Below are 16,307 nucleotides of genomic sequence, written 5' to 3'. Positions count from 1 at the left end.
TTACAGTTGCTCCATTAAATTTCAAAATAAAATTATAAGGTTTTTGCATGGATAAATGTACGGCATTCTCGGTGTTTTTACTGAATAGGCATATTCAGATATACGTTTTAGTTTATCTGTGAATTTGTTTTTTATTTAAGTTCATGAAAAAACCGAAAAACACGCTTGCGAGTATGTTTTGACTTTTATTTGGAAACCCAAAGGACGTATTTCCGGTCTGAGTTTTGTGAGTTGACGGAATTTAGCTGAACGCCCCTTGTAAGTCACCATGGTAACGTAGGCGTCTGTTGCGTTCCGTTTCACAAACAATGAGGGATAAATATGTTTAGACGTCTCTTCTCTGGTAGGACAATTCATGAAATATGGCGAAGTTTAATAGTATCATTAAACGTTTTGTGCTCGAAATAACTTTTGTTTACATTAACGCGAATTTAAGTAAGCTAATTATCTAAATTTGTCGCAGCCAAACTCCGTGTCAGTGCGTGATTTTTTTTTTTTTTTTTTTTTTTACTTTGCCACCAGAGTTAATAGCAGTCAGAAAGTTTGAACTCAGGTCGGAATAAGTATTAAACACTTTCTCCAATTTGTTCTCTTAAGTTGCTTCAGTTTATTAATATTTCCATTCACCAATCTGTCCCTCATTCCTCTTTTCCTCCTTGCTTTGTTTATTTCTTATCGTTTGTTTCCTTTTTGTCGTTTGCTTCGTGTTTCCTATTTTTCACTCCTATTTTTCTTTCTTTTTACTTTCATTTTCTTCCTTCTTTAATTTCCCTTCCTACTCTTTTTTTGTCCCTCATTTCCTCCACTTAACATCTTTCCTCCTTCCTACTTCCTTTTTTTCTTTCTTACCCCTGTTTGTTCCTCCTTCCATCTTTCTACCTCATTTCCTTTCTCCTTCCTTTATTTCTTCAACCCACTTAGCCTTCCTCCCATCTTTTCTTCCTTCCATCCTCTCACCTTTCCAACCTTTTTTCCTTCCTTCCCATTAGTGGATTCTGACTTCTGTAGAAATAAGCCTGAATTGTCTTTCCTAAAACATAGAAAACATGCAACAACAAAAGTAATAGTAATACTAATGAATTTGATCCTGTGTGAATAAATACTGCCTCGTCCTGTTTTCCATCTCATCGCTTATTTCTAGGTTTACCAGTATTATTATTTCTCAACACACAGCAGTCTCCTTGACTCCCCTCCAGCCTTCTGCCATCCCTCTCATGAGGATCCAGAGCTGACCTTTCTCCAGGATGGAGGTGGCCACGCCTGTCCCGCAGACGCTATCGGAGCCCCAGAGGAAAGGGACGTCTCTGCCCCTGAGCCAGCTGGTGGAGGAGACCAGGAGCAAAGCCCTCCCAAATCATCTGCTGGATTCAAGTACATGCATCAACATTGTCCCTCTGATAAGCTGCTTTAATTATTCGATTTTCTCAACATATCTTCATTTTCTCCTTAAGAAATCTACGCCAGACTGAAAAGTAACAGTCACATCGAAGCAGACCCCGCTGAGCTTCACTTCAGCGGCTTTGAGCTTGGGAAGAGTTACACCAAGACCGTGGTGAGGATAACTCCGGTCCAGACTCAAAACCCGATTTGTGTGATGAAGATGTTGGTGAAGCTCAAACGGTCCTCAGGACTTGATGAAAGCTCTTTTTCTCCATTAGAATCTAATCAACATTTCAAATGCACCGGTGAATATTCACATAATTCCAACTCTAACAAAGCACTTCCAGACAACTTACACCAAAAAGGTATCTTTGACCTGAATCTACCCTGAATCACTTGTTCATGAGTCCAGTCAGTGTTGACGCTCACCTCCTTGTGTGTGCAAAGGATCGGCTCATCCCCGGCCTGGCCTACACTGTGAATGTTGCGTTCTGCCCAGAGGATTGGCATTACTTCAGCGACTGCATCCGTGTTCACTGCAAGGTTAGCGTCTCATTAAGGTCACCCTTCACACTTCTTTTACCTCAACGTTTTCCAACACCTCTCCTTTTAAGGATGAAGAGAACCTGTTCATTCCAGTCCATGCTTACCCTGTCATCAATGACCTACACATCCCCACTCACATCGACTTCTCTGCCATACCGCTCGGACAAAGGTGTGTGTGGAATGTTTTTTTTGACCTTCCATCTGCCCAGACTCCTACCTGTCGCTTTGCATTCTTCAATGCAGCCGACCTTGCCTCCATTCAACCCGTTGGTTTCAAGTCGTAGATGAATAAAATCTTCTTTTTCTTCTTCCCTGTCTCCAGTGTTCGTCATGTAATTCCCCTGAGTTGCAGCTGTCCAGTGGACTTTGAGTTTCAGGTGTACGTTATTCAGCCACATGATGCCTACTCCATTCACCCCCTCACAGGTAAAGATGTGTAAAATTGTTTAATTTGATCTCAAAGATGATCAATAGGAAAGAATGAAACATACAAACACCACACTTTTAATTATTTGTGAAAGAAAACTATCACTCTTCTTATCTTATGCTGATCTGTCCAAAAAAAACCCCCAACAAAACACATTGGAGTTTGTGGTTATAATGTGAATAATAATGAAAGTTTATATTTAACTTTAACTTACTTTTAGCCCTCCAGATTTAGAATCCACCCACTAGACAAAGCAAGTGCTTTCATTGTTTTCCCCAATCTTCAGAGCCATGTGTTGTGTATTATATAAGCCTTTGCAGGACTTGAAGGGTCCGTCTAGTTTCCACGCGCTGCCACACAGCAGCATTCGGTTGTCTGGAAAGCATCACAACAGATGGCGGAAAAAGCACTTGGGATCCGGATTACAGCTGGCTTAACTGTTGGAACGAGAAGAAGAAAGATACAAATGAGTTTCTGTTTTTTGTTTGGATGTGCCGATATGGGCTCCCTCTTTTCTCCTTATTCAAATAACAGCACCGCATGAAAACACACATTCACCACAATAGTAGCAGGTTGATATTATGGTTCAGTTTTCACCATCTTCTTCTATTCCCTAAATAGATGGAAGGCAGGAAGCTGGCATGATAAAAACTGACTTTAAAGCAAGAATCTCTCTTTATCATTTTCTAAATCCACTTAAGCATTGCAGGTACACCCTGGACATGTTGCCAGGTCAATACAGAGCAAAACAGAAACAAACAGGACACATGCATCAACACAAACTGACTAAAGGAAATCTAGAGTAGCTGATTAAGCTAACAAATATGTAAAACACGGTACAATTTTATCCAAGTCCACATCCGTTTTATTTCCATGACCATAACTATATTAAACCAAGTTACTTCCATTGGAAATTCAGTATTTTTGATGAGTTATGGAGTGAAAAATTCATAAACACAAATCTCACAAAAAGATTTGATATTATACCCTATTTGCATTAATTGTAGTTCAGATCCGTGTTTGTGCCAGCTCATTTTAATTGATCAAACCAAAATATGAGTTTTCTCCGGCTGGGAGATTTTATTTAACTGAGTCAAATAACCTCATTATTAAATAATATGAAGATATTACAGAAAATAACTTGAAATTATTAGCTTTCATATTGGGTACAAAAAGCCCTGAAGGCTGGCACTAGATAATGCACGGCGAATACAAATAATCCTGTTTGTATCTAAAAAAAACCAAAACTGCAAAAGTACAGAGTGGTGAATGTATTTGATGCATACATTGTATAATAAACACATAACTTTTTTCTCTTTCTCTTTGAGATTAAAGAGAAAGAGACTAAATAATAAAAAGAGAAAGAATAAGAGAGAATGTTTGAGAGATTTTTCAGACTCCAATGTCTGTAAACAAATCTCTAGTTCGTAAAAGTGAAATATATATATCTATATCTATATATATATATATGTTTAGCACTAAACAACCTTCAAATAAATCTGTTTTACTTTAACCGGAAATGCTAGCACATAGCATTTAGCTAAAACAAACAGTCAGTATCTTCATAAAGTCAGTGACGTTAGCCTCAGATCACGTGCAAATCCTATTTTGCAGGTGTGATACCAGCCAACGGGGAAGTTCTGATGACCGTGACGTTCTGTCCTCTCCAGTATGAGACGTCTCAGTTCACCTTCCAGCTGGTCGTCTCACATTTCAACACCAAGCCCTACTTGTGCACCATCACCGGGTACTCCAGGCCCAATTTACCTCTCAGGTAAAGCAACCAAAAACGCTGCATACATACAGCGCCCATTCCAAAAGATCATGAAATAAGTTGTTTAGTTAAGAATCTCAAACTTCTCAACAAAATATTGGCATGTAAACACTTAGAAATAACGAGGTTGAACTTTTAGTTTATGCTGTAGTGTCTTTCTACTCTGTGTGTGTGTTTGTGTAAACTCGTGGTCATGAGTATTGGATGTCCCACATAAATAGTTAAAATAGTTTCTTTCTTTTCTGTTGTTCTTATGAAACTATAAAAACGTTCCAAGGTTTTCCGAGCAAACAGCCAATAAGACAAGTCTGAGGCAAAAACACGGATTCTCCATAAATGGCTTCGTGTGCCTGATTAGAGCATCCCATTTATTTTTCCAGCTGGTATAAAAAACCTAATGTTTAATTCTGCTCCCATGAGAATGATGGTGCCATCCATCACACAGCAGTAGCTTCTTTCACCGCACTGTCTGCTGTTATCTCCCCCAAAAGTTAATAATTCATGGGGAGAGAAAAAAAAAAAGCGTGCTAGCTGCTGCAGTGATATCAGAATAGATAATACTTCTTAATGGATGTTTAGCATAAAAAACACACACACTCTCACTCTCTCTCTCTGTTTGTTGTTTCCCACAGTGGAACCAAATGATAGATAAGATATGTTCATGTGAAATACCAAAAAAATAAATATCTAGACCTCTAGACTGAATCAATGTTTGATTCTGCTTGTTTGGTGTCTCCCCAGACTGACTTATCTGACATGGATAAAGATGTTTTTACAACAAACTAAAGATTATCCAGTCATATTTTAATCACCGTGATTCAGTTCTGCATTTTGCATTAATATAATCAGGCTTGTACTACGCTCTGCTGACACTGTAATAAATCTGCGATCAGTTTTTCAAGGAGGCTGTTGGATTATAATACTTTATCAGAAGTTGTTTCATAAAGGAAAATACAGAATAAGCCAGGAAGAGGTGAATTAATCATAATCAGTATCGACATTGCAATATTTAGAGAGAATAAATCATCCAGTGTTCTTCTGATGTGATGCAGCTCCATGTTTAATTATTTATCTGAATATTTTGTCACTCTGGACTGATTATGCAACTCAGATTGAATTGGGTAGTTTGAATTTATAGATTTTTTCCAACTCAGTTTGTCAAAATAGTAGACAGCTGCTAAAATTCAGTTATTAATATTTGTTTAATTTGAGATTTTCTGCTCTGTTTGCACTTGTTTGACCTGGTTGAACAGCTGGCATTAATAGTTTTTATAACTTATAAAAGTAAAAATAGCATCTGTAAATTTAAAGTGAGTGTTTGTATTTATGAACCAAAAATGGACTGAAAACTCAATAAAAATGCAAAATACATCTAAGTTGTAAAGATCTGTGAAAATTGATACTCTAACAAGACTCTGCAGCTCTTGCCAACCATGTTTGTCTACTTAGATCCAATAAAGTTGTTTGTTCTCGTCTAATCTCTGCAGCCTTACTCATTTTTATTATTCAAACCTTTCAACTCCAGATAAAAACTTTTTTTTGTAATTTATATTTTTGATAGACAACCACATGTCAGATTTGGAGCCATAGAACACGGAGGTCGTCCTACGCCACCACCTTCTGGACATAAAAGCAAGCAGACCTCAGTCAAGGAGGCTGACAAATTAAAGGTGCCTATTTCTTTTATTTAATGTTATTTTTTGAGCTGTGTTTTTTTTTTTTTGTTGTGTAATTTATTTTCTCTAGGCAGTAAAAGATGAGGCGGATGTTCCCCAACCATCTTCCATGGATGCCTGTAGCCCTGGAGGGGTGGCGAAAATTCTCATCAAAGACACGAGTAAACCCGATTCAAAAGACCTAAACTGCAACCCCAATGATTTTACTCCTAAACCTGACATGGCTGTGACCCTTTAAACAATTGTTCTGTCTCTTATAACTCAATTTACGTCCATTAAACTGTAACCGATGTCTCTTGCTTTATGTCCTCGGCGCCCACGCTACTTCAGCCTTTTCCTGCGGCAGTACGAAAGGAAATATAAACAGTCAGATGAAAGAGGCTCTCTTCATGAAAAAGGTTCAGCAGGCTACCGAGGAGGAGCAATACAAGTATATCAAAAGGTAGGTAAAACTCAAAAATTGGATTTCATCTTAAATGCTCAGTGTCGATTTGCTGGGTTTGTGAGGTCTTTCTTAATAAACTTCAACAGAACTAAGATGCTGTAAAAAGGGTTTCAAAAAATCTCTACATATGCGCATTTCTCCACACTGTTGTTTGTGTTTTTACCTCCATATGTGGTCATTTCTTCTGTGGGTTGCACTCAGCCAAGTTTATCTAGGTGTGGAGTCGGTGTCGGACAAAAGGCAGCAGCGGATACTGGAGGAGAGAGAGGCAGCTCTGCAGGAATACATGGTGAGTTTCAGCAGTAACTGAGAGAAACACACAAACCCTGTAAATGGGTGAGAAAGTACACTAATTATTTATAGAATTGAACTTTTTTACATTTTGTCACGTCATTACCACAAATTTTAAATTATTTATAGGGATTTTATGTGAGAGACCTGTGTATCATTGTAGAAGAAGATAGAAGTAAAATGATACATAGATTTGAAAACAACAACTCTCAAGTTCGATTTTTAATTAAATTAGGTCTGAACTTTAACTTTTTTGACACATCATATCTGGATGTTTAGGGTCTTTGTCTCAATGTGACAGCAACAACTCCTTTACTGTAATCACAGCCATTCTTTTGGTATGATTTCACATTGGTTTGCTCTTGATCTTCTTAGGAAGCAGAAGGAAAATAATTCATAATTTTCAATATTTTTACCCCCCAAAAATCTGAAAAGTGTGGCATGAATTGTTTTCTGTTGCCCTGTATGATCACATTTTTTGCAATCACCACTTCAAATCGGTTGGGTATATTTAGTGGCACCAAATAATACCAAAAAGTTTGATATATGAATGATCTTGAATTAAAATTTCAAAATAATAATTTAAATCCATTTTGTTTCAGTTTTGTGTAAATTACTATCTTTCAGATTTGTTGACATTTAATCATTTCTCGACTCCCATTAAAAGTCCATTTAATCTTTATGCTTTGAATGTTTTTCTCTGTTGAATACACTCTTTATCATAACAAAAAATGCTTCTGCTTTTAAGTGATTGATTTTATTTAGTAACCATAGAAACAAGGCAAGGTCGGCCAAAGAAAGTTCAGTTTTGAAATACGAGTTTGTGTACAGTTGAAGCTTAACAGCCCTTCCTTTCTCATCTTGTCGCTGATGCTGTAATCCACACACACACACCCACCCGCGCACACACCCCCCCCACACGCACAGGGAGTGTTGTCTGTTTTACAGCCTCGTATCACAGCGCGTTACTTCTATATTTTATGGGAACTCTTGTTTTTATGGGAGGAATGAAATGCTGATTAAAGGCCAGAACACAAACATTTATGCAGACTTACAGTTTTGTAATTTTCCAGGAAGAGTTTTACCACCTGGGAATATTAAATCACTAAATTAGGCTGTCTTATTTCCTGTGACAAGGAGAACATTTCCCCTTCAGCCAAAAGATTTTAGGCTTGATATAGCGGAGAAACATGTTGAAATCCTTTCTTTTAAGTTCTTTTGCAATTCTGAAATGTTGTGTAAAACAACAGAAACATCTTCTTTATTTGATGTATGCTAAAACTCACATTTTATTTAAACAATTCCTACACTTTTCTTTTAAATCAGACAGAATCAGATGATGTGTGTGGACAAGAGGAAGTAATTTGTAGTCTAAACAGTTTATTACACTTTAATTGTAATTTCATAGAAGGAATGCTAATAGTAATCATGTGCTGATTGTGTTAAAGGTCAAAAAAAAAGATGAGAGGCAAGATGAAGACTTCGCTCCCAGGCAGACCCAACTATCGACTAAGCGGATGCTTCGAGATGACAAACAGGTCATCCTTTAGCTTCAGTTGCTAATTTCATGTCTCTCTTTGTTTATTATGTTAAAATTAAACATTTTAAAGTGAAAGATTAGAACAACTGAAAACAAGCAAATCTGTTGGTGGGGGAATAACCTGGTTGTTTATAAAGATGCGTCAATCCACGTTTTTCACTGCAGATACCGATACAGATATCTGAAGCTTCGTATCGGCCAATTCCGATTCGATGCTGAAAAACATCACTGAATCACTTAAAACATTTCTTTTCTTAAACACAGACATAAATGTACTGAATAATGCATTTATTTGATAACTCTGCACCAGTACAGCACACTTTAATACACCAAAAACTTCACAAAGTTGCTCAAACATTTAAAATGGTTCAGAAAGTGCAATTAGGAATTCTAAATATAATGTGAAATAAATAAATAAATCATAAGAGCACAAAGCATAGAATTAGACTGAATAGATTTTTTTTCAACATCGTGACCAATATAGATATTGATATGTGATCGGTGCATCTCTATTTGTCCATTCCATGATATTCATAATTTTTCACTGTGACCAATCAGACCGAGTCCTTTAGCTGTTCTTCTAGTAAAGTTTTCCCAATCCTTTCCAGGATCGAGACAAAGTACCGGTCTTCCAGTTGTACACCAGCATTTACTGGGAGCTGAGACAGAGAACCCTCACACTTTTCCAGCAGGCAGCTCGGAAGGTACATGTGCAAAAATCAGGAGTGGACTGTGTGGTGTTGTTAGTGGATAATAGCCCTCTGTAAATTTTTATGCCTGGACAAAGAAAAGAAAAGTTGTTTTAAATGTGCACACCTGAATGAACGAGCACGTCATTTTCTCGGTGTGCCTCATTAGAGGGTTAGCCCTCCTGCAGCCCTGTCACTTTCAGCTCAGTCAGGTGGAAATTTCTAATTGTCTTTAGGTTCAGTCAGGATCCATTAGTGTTCTTATTTATATTAATTACTGTAGCATATAAGCAGGCCTCTTTATGTGGCGTCTAAAATATAAAATAAACGAAAGGAAAACTCGATGAAAGTAAGATGATTCATTGCTGTTAGCGAGCCACTTTTTAATTTCACAAAGGTTTCAGTTTGCAGAATGAAACTGATCCGAGTCCGCCGGACCTCATTAGGCGCTCGATATGGAAAAAGGAAGGAAGCTAAAAGTCTTGAATGTCAGAAAATAATTAAGAATCAGCGTGAAGTTTGAAGTTGTGGAGAATCGGTAACAGGCTCACGTCTGCCGTCCAGGTGGTGATCCGATGCCGCATGCAGCGCAGACTGGCCTCTTTAAAGAAACTGGTGGACAGTATAAAGAAGGATCCCTCAATGGAGAATGGTTTGAATCATCTGTACTACTCAGGAAAAAAAAACTCAGGATGACATTCTGCATCTAAAGCTAATCTTTTTGTTTTTTAGCTAAGGACAGAGCAAGTGTCATATCTCTAGACAATGCGTTGACGTCATCTTTCCCATATTCCCCCCAAGAGGACAGCTCCACGGTGAGAACGTCTTTAAACTCTACATAATGTAACAGGCTTTTCTTTTTTCCCCCAATACATTTTCAATTAAACAGTTTGACATGAAGAAATGAGGCAATTTTCATCCATTACTTCCTGTGAGAAACGAAATTGATCCAACAATGGAATCAGCGAGGAAGCTTGGTTGCTGGTGCTTTGATTAAATCTTTGATTCAGACGCCCTGCAGGATTCTGGACCTCAGAGTTGAGCTGAATAAAAATGTCCATTTGTCTTCTTGATATTTCAAGGCTCTCAGGAATTTTGTGGCTCTGCCTGTGGATCCTATCGATGTGACCGTGAAAGCACACATTTCTTTCTTCAACCTCCAGGTCAGTACCTATTAAAGCACCTGGCGCTCATATATCACTGGATATGTAACCAGCAGTGTGTTGGATTCTAATTCAATAATAACATGATAGAAAGGGTCTGGAATTGTTTCCAAGTGTAGATAAGGAAGAAAATGTAAGCAATGGAAAAATATTCTAATTCCAAAATGTATTCCTTTCTCCATATTTTTATAAATCCATTCATTCAAATTTAAAACCTGACCAGAAATATTAGCTTATTTTTTTTCCAACATCGATTATAGAAAATGCTTGAAAACTCCAGAAATCTGAAGTATGTGCAGGAACCCTGTCTATATGAATTTTTTACAGCAGCATTATATCACAGCCCTTTTTTTCCAGCTGACATTTGCCAAAAGGCAATGAACACATCGGTCAGGTTGTGAGTTCTTTACTGAGACCGACATCCATATGCTCCCACACTCACATTATCTTAGCATCAGCAGCTAGCTTAACATTCATGCCTGTAGACAGGAGCACTGAGAAGGAAACCCAGACACGCCAGCGGAGAGCATGTCTGCACCGACTCCAGGTGGCCTTTACCAGCTTTTCACCTTTTCATCCCTCACAAAAATAATTTTTCTTCCCACGTTAGTATTTAATGAAGCATTAACAATTGTCTGGTATGCTGGGAAATACTTTAGGTAGAACCTTCCTGCTTAGATTTGAACCATTTGACACATTTTTACATCAATCCAGTCAGAGGTTGGAGATGTTTTTAGGAGGTAAAGCAGAATTTAATTCACTTATTTATTTCATCATGAGAAAGTCTGACGATGAAGATTTGGACCCATTTTACTCCTCTGTATGCAAAAGTATTCTAGAGTTAGTTGTAAGGTCAGACCTTAAAAACAGCTGGAAACCTATAATAAATTATGTTATTTTTATTTTACCTAACCTTTATCCAACCAGGGAAAGTTAATTGAGAACAAATTCTCATTTTCAACGTTCAGAAAACACTAAAACATCATACAGCACAATAACATACAGCAGAAAACAGAAGAATACTATAAAACAGAGAAAATCCAACCACACTCATACTGACTAAACATACACAATGGCTGCTTTGTTTTACACACAGGAAAAACAGCATAAAGAACCATGTAGAAATAGATTGTTTCTGCAGGTGTGGATAATATGAGGAAGTGATGTGATGTGTTGAAGGACTGTGCATCTAAGAAGTGATATTAAAGAAAGCGGCGTTCATGTGGAGCACTTGAAATCACAGGAGGTTCTGAAAGCAACATGCAGCTAGAATGATTTACTATGCTTCTAATCTACAAAATGATTGTCTTTGAGTAAATATAAGGGGTTGTTTTTTTGAGACAATATGAAGGTAAAAATGCATTCACTTTTTCTAAGATTCAAGTAATGTAACCATGGTAACATTGATGCTGTCCAGGTTCCCCAGCACTACCAGCTGATGGGTTACCAATCCACTTCTCCCTGGGAAGCGTTTAGCTCCTATTGTCCCACTACACTGGCCAGACGTCTTCGTGCTGGAGCGCCGGTAACCACGACGCACCTTAATTAAAATGTATGTCAGACTCAATATGTGCATCAGTCTGTGTCATATTTATCTCCCTTTTAGGAAGTGCAGGGTCCAGGCGAAGAGGAAGATAGAATGATGGATCAGGAGACTGCTGGACTCTCCTTCACGGCTCCTGAAGCTCTCATCAGGCCTTTCAATGCAAATTCTCTCAAAATCTTTGTACGGATGGGATTTGTTGTAACTTCACATCCATTCATACAGGAAGCACATCTGGCTCATTATTTATTTACTGACATTTTATTTTAGAACCTAACTGCTGGACTCTCCTTCACGCCTCCTGAAGCTCTCATCAGGCCTTTCAATGCAAATCCTCTCAGAATCTTTGTACGGATGGGATTTGTTGTAACTTCACATCCATTCATACAGGAAGCACATCTGGCTGATTATTTATTTACTGACATTTTGTTTTAGAACCCGACCCCGGGCCTTCAGGCTTTTAAACTGCAGCCCAAGTACCTGGAGAGCGACATGGAGGTTCACCTCTGTGCTCTGCCGAAGTAAACACAACCTCGCAAACTTACATTGTCCTTCTCATTTTTCTTAAAGCTTTTTACATTCCATCGTTACTGTTTGTGTAGGTTTGCACTGTGTGAGAACAACAGATCTGGCTCAATGCCACTAACTCCACAGGCTCACTTCCTCCATTACCAGGTAATTTCCTTTATTTTTCACAGATTACAACAATACTATACATTTTATAGGAATTTAATGTGATAGAAAAACACAAATTAGTAATTATGTTTCTCTTGATGGCCTTTTTTTTAATTTTTCTGTGGACCTAATCTCCATTTTCAACTTATCTGAATAGGAAAAAAATATTTTTTTCTAAAATGTTTAGTTTCATTTCTTTTTCTTGCCTTCCAACAGGAAATAACCGGCTTGAACATGAAACAGATGTCCATCCCAATCACCAATACGGGCTCTCCTCGTAGGTATGTGCTGAGTCACAGTTTTAACGAGAAGGCTTTAAATTGTTAGTTATGGTATAGAAAGCCTTTTTACCTTAAGATGACATAAGCAAATCCCAGTCAGCAGCTGGAGAATGCTGGGTAATCTGAGCATCAACTTATTCTGGTTCTGCCTTGTCCTCCGATTTGAAAACAAGCACCAAAAACTGAAGGCAGCCATAACAAAAAGTAAACACATATTGCATATTTCTCACGTGAAAAATCAAGGCTCCACTTGAAGTCCTACATCTTTTGTTTACGCAATACAAGCTTCCCGCTTTTAGAGCTTTTCCTCTGTTTACATGAGCATAATATAGAGATATTTTCATAGCTAATAGCATTTTAACGATTGTTGAAATGAGATGTCTTACATGTCATGTTTCAGACATGTTTTAACGCTCATGTTTATGCCGCTGGAGAGGCTGTAATCCTCTACATCCTTCTTCGCAGTCCCAGCTTCGGTGTCCGTTCCATCATCTGACTAACTGCATTACAGACAACACAGCTCATCACGGTTGTCCCGTATTAATATGTAATGGAGGAGTCCAACATATTCTACCTCCTGCCAGGTCGCTGAATGTCAGATTGTCTGCTTGTAATATATCCACCATTACTCATAACACATTCATAGAGTCAGAGAGCGAAGAGTAGGACAGCCTAATACCCTAGAAGTTGAATCTCAACTTTCAGACATGTTATTTAAAGTCTATAAATGATCATCTCGATGGAAGGAGAGATGAAATCATTCTTTTTTAGTGCTGTTGTTCGTCTTAAGCTCAAATGTCTCTATTAAAGAATCTGGGTCAGTCTGTGTGGAGGCTAACATGGAAAAATAATGATTTATTCAGTTTTCAGCCTAAAAAGACGGAAAGGAAGTGATATTTGATGTAGTGTGTTAGCAAACACTGCTCTGGTTTGTCCTGTTCTCCTTTTGCACGCTATTCTGTGCAAACACTTCCTTCATCTGACCGTTCTCCAGATAGCAACAACAATGATTTACAGTTCATCCAGCATGACGGAGCCTCTTGCTTTAGGTACCAAATTGAACAGTTCAATGCTGATTAGGAAAAAAAAGAATGTTCTGGATGTTTTTAACTTGCCTTCTTCAGGGTGCACGTCCATCCTTAAAAAGTCTTAAATTCATGTCACTAAAATTAGTGACACAAAATTTTACTTGGCCTTGAACATATTACTTGTAAATCTTAGATGTTGTCATGGAAAAACTATTTAATTTCATGACTTTTCTGTTTGGAAAACATTTCAGTCGCATGCCGACATCTGCTTTGCGTTCTGTGATTTGAGGTGGTTGAAGCTATCGCTAACAAAGTGCTAGTATACACTTGCTGGCTAGCTGCAAAGCTAACTCAGATTCATCTAGCTCAGTGTTTCTCAATTCCAGTCCTCAGACCCCCCTGCCCTGCATGTTTTAGGTGTTTTCCTTCTGCCACACACCTGGATTGAATATTTGGGTGATTAACAGGTTTCTGCAGCACTTGGTGGTCATGCAGTCATTTGAATCAGCTGTTCTGGAATAGAGGCACATCTAAAACATGCAGAGCAGGGGGGGCCTGAGGACTGGAATTGAGAAGCACTGATAATGTAGCTAGCTTTGTTGCTTGCCTGCTTTGTAGAGCCTTTTATTCATCATAGTCACATCTGATAAAAAAATCATTATACTGAAATCTATTAAATATTCATCGTTCTTCAATATACCAGCATATTATTTTTGTTGAAAAGTCATATGTTTAGGTAAGTGTTTGGAACTATTTCTACTTCTTTTCTAGACTTTTCCAGCTAGCAAGCTTGTTGCATCTATCATCAGTGCAAATTTATCAGCGGTTGAATTGACGACGTTCGTTTTTGCAACCAGCTCACTTCTGTTGTCCACCCATATGATATATATATATATTTATATATATATATAAATACATTAATATACAATTTTCTTTTGTACATTTGTCTCAATAGAGGTCTTAAATTTCATTTGTAATGGTCTTAAAACGTTTTGAAATTTGAGTGAGTGAAACCTGCAGAAACCCTGTTCTTTGTGTTGCACAATCAGACAGCAAAAAAACAGCTGTTTTGATGTTTGACAGAACAGCAAATCCCACAGCTTCTGTACAGAGTGAGATTTTAGACATCCATTTTCATAGGAGTTTTTTATATTTGCATGTTTCTCCTTCAGGTCCATCGACTATGATACGGACATCCTTCCCCTCTCTGCTCCTCCTCTTCTCCCTGGTCTCCCCGATGATTATCATCTGCAGCTAACAGAGTCCTCGTAAGCCCCTCACATCGCTGTTTACACACCACACCGCCTCATTGGTGGAGGGAGGGCAGTTACCTAACCGCCCTCCCTCCACCAATGATGTCATTCATGTAAGACTGTGGTGCAGGTGTGAAGGTCCAGGAATCCAGCTGACGCCAGAGATGATCAGAGCCGAGTTCCCGTTGAGGAAAGCTCCCGTCTCCAATGGCAACCTCACCATAGGGATAATACCCAGGTCAGTTCAAAGTCAGATTCGGTCCAGCAGGGTCGACAAACTCACATTAAGAAGGAAACACCTTTTTCAGGGCGATAAATACAGTTGGGCCCACATTTAAAATAAAAAAAAACATATTTGGTTTAGGAGCGGAAGCATTCTGCATAAACAAAGCATAAAGTTAACGAATGAGCACATTGTGTAGCTGGACTTTCTTTCGACAAGAGCTTCCTGGCCGCTGCATCTCACTGGATGATATGCAGAGGTCTTTAGCTGCTGTCTAAACAGTGAGGCAGATATTTTCTTTGTGTTTCATCCTGCAGCGAATCCACTCCGCCTCTTTCTTCCTCTGACATCTTGTTCATAGGTTGATGTTGTAAAATGTCCATCTAAATCTTGTCAAATAGGAAACAGAACCTTTTATTCATCTTTGGAACGTCTGAGATTGAAATGATAGCAGACTTTGTGATAAAACAATTTTTTTTTTCCATTTGAAATTGCAGTTCAGGAAAAAAGGTCTGCTTTGTAGAAACGTTGGATGTTTATTGTTTTGAAGTATTTTGAGCTACCTCTTCTCCTTCCCCAATATTGACGTAAAGCTGCTCTGTCACAGGCTGGAGGTGATCTACACATCTGACATCAACCAGATGCAAACAAGACTGATGTCCAGACTGGAAGAGCTCACAGAAGAGGAGCTTGAATAGGCAAAAAGGCGCTGCACACACACATACACACATCATCTTCAGGAATAAACACTACTGCTTTCCTCCGGAGGCACATTATTCAGCAACCATCCTACTCAGCCTCGTGCAAGACTCTCCTTTGTCTGTTTTTGCCACTTCTGAAAAATGAAACCCAGTTACTTTGGCGCCCACCTGTAAGGCTTCTTCCTGCCCACTCAGAATTGCCTATAAGCCTCCCTTCTGAGCTCTCAGAAAGGCTGGAAGTGTGTTATCCCTCCACCTACTTGATCCAGCAGAGGCACAGCCACAGAATGTTCCAACATCAGCTCTTAACAGCTTCATTTTAACTGAACTATTCATGACTTGGACTGAATTTTAAAAATTAAAAAATTTCTTTAGGTCTGATGGTGAGTAGCAATTGAGATTATTTATTTTTTGCTTTATTTTTTGAGAAAATTCAGCTTTTAATTTGCCCTTAAGCCCCGCTGATTTGCAGCCATCCAGCGACCGGGTATTATTCCAACGTTAATTAGAGACATCAGTTCTACATTCACACTTATGCGACTGTAAGGGGAAAAAAAGGAAACAGCTGAGGTCAGGATTTAATTATCAGAAGAGCTGACAAGCTGTGAAGTCACTGGGATGCAGTCCAGCAGGGCGCATGTGTCACCCGTCGCCCATAGAGGGAGCTCCAGC

General features: G+C 38.5%; 1 protein-coding gene across 1 annotated transcript; it reads left to right on the top strand.

Annotated features, from left to right (window-relative positions):
* Positions 1 to 47: 47 nt before the first annotated feature.
* Positions 48 to 16,016, top strand: LOC116716153 (cilia- and flagella-associated protein 221-like). Its single transcript, XM_032557030.1, has 26 exons — positions 48 to 343; positions 1,174 to 1,371; positions 1,452 to 1,552; positions 1,659 to 1,745; positions 1,828 to 1,923; positions 1,995 to 2,095; positions 2,249 to 2,352; positions 3,968 to 4,127; positions 5,689 to 5,797; positions 5,874 to 5,964; positions 6,134 to 6,245; positions 6,450 to 6,537; positions 7,988 to 8,077; positions 8,688 to 8,783; positions 9,333 to 9,420; positions 9,501 to 9,583; positions 9,851 to 9,931; positions 11,349 to 11,456; positions 11,538 to 11,657; positions 11,745 to 11,822; positions 11,910 to 11,995; positions 12,077 to 12,149; positions 12,366 to 12,430; positions 14,631 to 14,726; positions 14,842 to 14,949; positions 15,542 to 16,016. Exons 2-26 carry the CDS (start codon positions 1,245 to 1,247, stop codon positions 15,630 to 15,632), a joined length of 2,439 nt encoding a protein of 812 aa, XP_032412921.1. The 5' UTR covers positions 48 to 343; positions 1,174 to 1,244; the 3' UTR covers positions 15,633 to 16,016.
* The last annotated feature ends 291 nt before the right edge of the window (positions 16,017 to 16,307 follow it).

This window comes from Xiphophorus hellerii, chromosome 24 (genome assembly GCF_003331165.1).
Source record: "Xiphophorus hellerii strain 12219 chromosome 24, Xiphophorus_hellerii-4.1, whole genome shotgun sequence".
NCBI classification, from domain to species: domain Eukaryota; kingdom Metazoa; phylum Chordata; class Actinopteri; order Cyprinodontiformes; family Poeciliidae; genus Xiphophorus; species Xiphophorus hellerii.
Note: the sequence above shows the minus strand (reverse complement) of the source record. Positions and strands in the feature narration are given on the sequence as shown.

Coding starts and splice junctions, on each gene's coding strand:
- LOC116716153 (XM_032557030.1), top strand. CDS start 1,245: ATGGAGGTGGCCACGCCTGTCCCGCAGACGCTATCGGAGCCCCAGAGG. Junction 6,246..6,449: donor CAATACAAGTATATCAAAAG/GTAGGTAAAACT, acceptor GGTTGCACTCAG/CCAAGTTTATCTAGGTGTGG. Junction 11,658..11,744: donor CAAATTCTCTCAAAATCTTT/GTACGGATGGGA, acceptor ATTTTATTTTAG/AACCTAACTGCTGGACTCTC.